The sequence below is a fragment of the Acanthisitta chloris genome, unplaced genomic scaffold (genome assembly GCF_000695815.1).
Source record: "Acanthisitta chloris isolate BGI_N310 unplaced genomic scaffold, ASM69581v1 scaffold34438, whole genome shotgun sequence".
NCBI lineage: Eukaryota > Metazoa > Chordata > Aves > Passeriformes > Acanthisittidae > Acanthisitta > Acanthisitta chloris.
In genome coordinates, this window is record NW_008687047.1 from 4,697 (window position 1) to 8,903 (window position 4,207).

The following is a 4,207-nucleotide window of genomic DNA, read 5'->3' on the forward strand; positions in this document are numbered from 1 at the left end:
TGCATTTTGCATCTATTAATCAACTGGATAGATAATCCATAAGTAGCAGATGTGAATTCTCAGAAGTGTGTTCTAAGGTTCATAGATCATAAGTAGCAGATGTAAATTCTCAGAAGTGTGTTCTAAGGTTCACCTCCTTTAATTCTTGCCTCTCTTCTGCTTAGTCCTCTTCTTTCTCCTTACACCCTCCTCATCTGCTTTTCCAGTCTCATGTAACTTAACTGACTTCTGCACCCTCAAACTACCTGTTCCTCAGTTGCTTCATTAGGAATAATGATGATGCTCTGTTAGCATTCTCCTTCCATGGTTTTGCCCTTCCTTTCCTATGTATCTCTTACCCTTCTTTTCTCTCTCCCCTTCTTTGTGCCTTTGCCCTGCTGCCCTCCACCATTTAGGTCTTGATTTTAATATTTTTGTCCTCAAGGCTCATCTTTTCTTCATCCATGTTGCATCATCAGAGAATAAAATTTGTCTTTTTATTCTGCTTCTTTCCATCTGAGGCTGCTGCTTCCTCCTCCTCCCACTGCCCATGGGCAACCTCTCAGATTCTGGCCATAGCCTCTATCAGCATTGCAGAGCAGACATTGCAGGTTTGTCCTCCTCCGATTTCAGCTGGGTAAGAAAGGAGTATGAGGATAATATGTGGGAGCTGAATACTACATTTGGCCTCTGAAGGGATGTTGGTAATCAATGCAGGTGGAGTCACCTGGGAATTTACTGACAAACTCTTTACAGGAGAGCAAAAGTGAACAGAAATGTTCATTACTGTGCTATGTATGTGTACATTTTTTTAGAAGATGGCAAAAAGCATATAGCTTAGCACAGAATCTCTACTGTGCTAAATGTTACATCCCTGCTTCAAACCATAATGATTCTAAAATATTATCAGAAAAGAGTATGTTTGGGGGCTTTTTTCTTACTATTTACATATGAACTTTTTTCCTTTACTAAGTTTTGAGAAATGACTGACTCATTCTTACTGAAAGTTCACCAAACTGGTGCCTGAGGTAGGCACCAGGCATAGAAGATTTCTTCCTCAACATTTATTTTGGCAAAGGTAGAAGTAGCAGAGTACAAAATATTTTAATTGAACATCTTGAATAACTTTAAAAATAGGCTGTTGCTACCTAAACTATCAGTTACTTAATTAAAGATTTAAAAAAAAGGAAAAGAAAGTCATATGACATTTAAAGCTAGGAAGTCTGAGAAAATTCTTTGCTTGAAACTGTGTGACATTTTCTGATTGTAAAGAAACACATGTTGTAACTGCTTCCCACTAGACACAAAAATAACATTTTTGGATGAGGCTTTTTCTTTCCTGTACCAGGAATTTTCTATCTATGTTGGTTTGGAAACAGGTAGGGGATGCCATTGCCAAATCATGCTCCATAGGGAACATTTCTGATTTATTTTTCAGTGAACTGTCAGAAATTGGCATTGCTTGGTCCAGGACTGAAGAACAGTCACGTTCTTTTTGAAGACAAAACCTACTATATCTGTAGTGTATATATTTACACAGGAATGCAGAATTTCATGTTTACATAAAACCAATGTTAAGCTTACATCACCTAAGAGCTAGGGTTTACAATTATCTGTATGAAATACTAAGGATTAATTCCCTGTATTTTTCAAAATCGTGCATAAGAAATCAGGGAGGGTATGAATGGTAAATGTTAACATGCTGTACCTCTGTATCCCTCTTTTTGACAGCAACTAGTGCAAAGCCAAGTGCACATATAATCTGTGGCAAGGAGCACTGGGAGACAGCTAAGAGACAGTGACAATGTCTTTAAACTGGCGAACAATTCCTACTCAACTTGGAGTTTTGAAAGTGAACTGCAAAGGACTTGCATGCCTGTTGGTCTTCACAGTGAGCGTTTGTGGCAATGCCCCGGGGATGTGTCCAACAGCCTGCATCTGTGCCAGTGATATCATAAGCTGCACCAATAAGAACCTCACTCGAGTGCCAGGAAATCTTTATAAATGCATGAAAAGGCTGGATCTGAGTTACAACAGAATTGGATTTTTAGAGCCTGAATGGGTCCCAGTGCTGTTGGAGAAACTGAACACTTTAATAGTCAATCATAATAGCATTAACAGCATTATCCCTGGAAGCTTTTCCACAACTCCAAATCTGAAGTACCTAGACTTGTCATCCAACAGCCTGAAGACATTGGGCAGCCCTGTGTTTCAGGAGCTAAGGGCACTGGAGATTCTTCTGCTGTACAACAATCAGATAATACAGATTGAGTCTTCAGCCTTTGGAGGATTGTACAAACTACAGAAACTGTACTTAAGCTACAACTTGATCCTGCATTTCCCACTGGACTTATATGTTGGAAAATATAAACTGACAGACCTTGTGTTGCTGGACATTTCCTTTAATCACATCCAGTCGATGCCTGTTCAGCGCCTGAGTTCAGTACCAGCCAAACAACTTAGTGGAATTTATCTTCATGGCAACCCATTTCATTGTGACTGTGTCCTGTACTCTGTGCTAATCTTCTGGTATCAAAGGCACTTCAGCTCGGTGGTGGACTTCAAAAATGAGTACAGGTGTTTGTTGCAATCAGACCCAAGAGGTCACAATAAACTGCCTTTACTGCAGGACAACTTTCTGAATTGCTCTGAAAGCACCGTCAACAGCTCTTTCCAAGCCTTTGGGTTTATTCACGATGCCCAGGTTGGTGACAGGCTGGTTGTACACTGTGACAGCAGAATCAGCGATGCAGGCACACATTTTATTTGGGTTAGCCCAGACAATAGATTGCTGGAGCCAGACAGGGAGGCCAACAACTTTAAGGTATTTCCTAATGGCAGCCTGGAGATAATAGATGCCCAGCTAGAGAACTCAGGGCTGTATTCCTGCATCGCAATAAATAAGAAGAGACTATTAAATGAAACCATAGAGGTTAGAATAAATGTTAGCAATTTCACAGTGAACAGGTCCCACGCTCATGAAGCATTTAATACAGCTTTTACCACCCTTGCTGCCTGTGTGGCCAGTATTATTTTAGTGCTGCTGTATCTCTATCTGACCCCCTGCCCATGTCAATGTAAGGCCAAAAAGAAGAAGAGGAAGCTGAATCAAAGCAGTGCCCACTCATCCATACTGAATTCCACACTGCCACAAGAGCCACCAGCTGATGAGAAGAAGGCGAGCACTGGTAAACGGGTGGTTTTCCTGGAGCCTGTGCATGAACCAAAACACAGTCAGAATGGGAAAGTAAAACTGTTTCCTAATGACAGTGTCATGACAGAGAGTATCTTAAAAACTACTCGAACAAAATCTGACTCTGATTCTGTCAACTCAGTGTTCTCAGATACACCTTTCATGCCGCCAACTTAGTCTGCTGCCTGTGTTTGTATTGTGCAGTTACATTTCTGAATACCTCCTTTGCTTGTAGCAACCATCAGGATAAAAAAATAAAAAGAGATAAAATGCTGTAAAAAAAGTATATATTGTCAGTACTTGAACTGTGTCTCTTCTCTGTGCATGCAGGGCCATGAAACAGTGATACTTTGTTCAGGAAAAGCAAACAGCATGGCATTAATGTGTATGTCTTCAATGCAACCTTAGCCTGGGCTTTTACTCTCTGCTCCATGCACAGCAATTTCTTGTGCATGTTGAGAGGCACTTTCAGTGCATACAGCTGAGTCTGCAGAGGCAGGGACTGACTCCTGTGTAACAGTTGTGCTGATAACTCAGTTCTTCTGCAGAGAGCACAGAAGCAAACTCACATGGCTACTGAGAGAAATGTCCAGACTTCCTGCAATTCCTGTCACAGGCTCATAAAATCTTTATATAAAATCACTAGGGGAAGAAAGTCATGGGTTTTCTTGGACCAATCAGCACAAAAGGATTAAAGCACAGTTTTTGTCTAGACTTGACCCTTGTCTTGCATGTACTGCTTCTTCCTTGCTCAAATGTATCATGGTCAAAGATGATGAGCCTGGTAAGACTGACTGGACTGGTTATGCAATATGGGTTGCCTGAAGTGTTGTGTTATTGTAATGGGCATAGTGTTTTATTTGCTTTTTCTTTTTCTGTTATGTTTGCCTTTTTTTTTTTTTTTTTTTTACGCTTACTTGCATAGGGATTAGGTTGGACTTTGCCAATCTTCCTCACACTGATTAGTAGCAACATCAAAGGAGTTTTGCAAGGAATTTCACCTTACTGAAGATAAGTAAATGAAGCATGTCCATC

The 4,207-nt window shown here is 40.6% G+C and overlaps 1 protein-coding gene across 1 annotated transcript; it reads left to right on the forward strand.

The window, feature by feature from the left end:
• The first annotated feature begins 1,713 nt into the window (after positions 1–1,713).
• On the forward strand, positions 1,714–3,444 carry AMIGO2 (adhesion molecule with Ig-like domain 2). The gene has a single exon (XM_009080448.1). The coding sequence runs from the start codon at positions 1,784–1,786 to the stop codon at positions 3,347–3,349; it is 1,566 nt and encodes a 521-aa protein (XP_009078696.1). The 5' UTR covers positions 1,714–1,783; the 3' UTR covers positions 3,350–3,444.
• Positions 3,445–4,207: the final 763 nt, after the last annotated feature.

Bases quoted from the DNA above. Each gene is read 5' to 3' on its own strand.
- AMIGO2 (XM_009080448.1), top strand. From the start codon at position 1,784: ATGTCTTTAAACTGGCGAACAATTCCTACTCAACTTGGAGTTTTGAAA.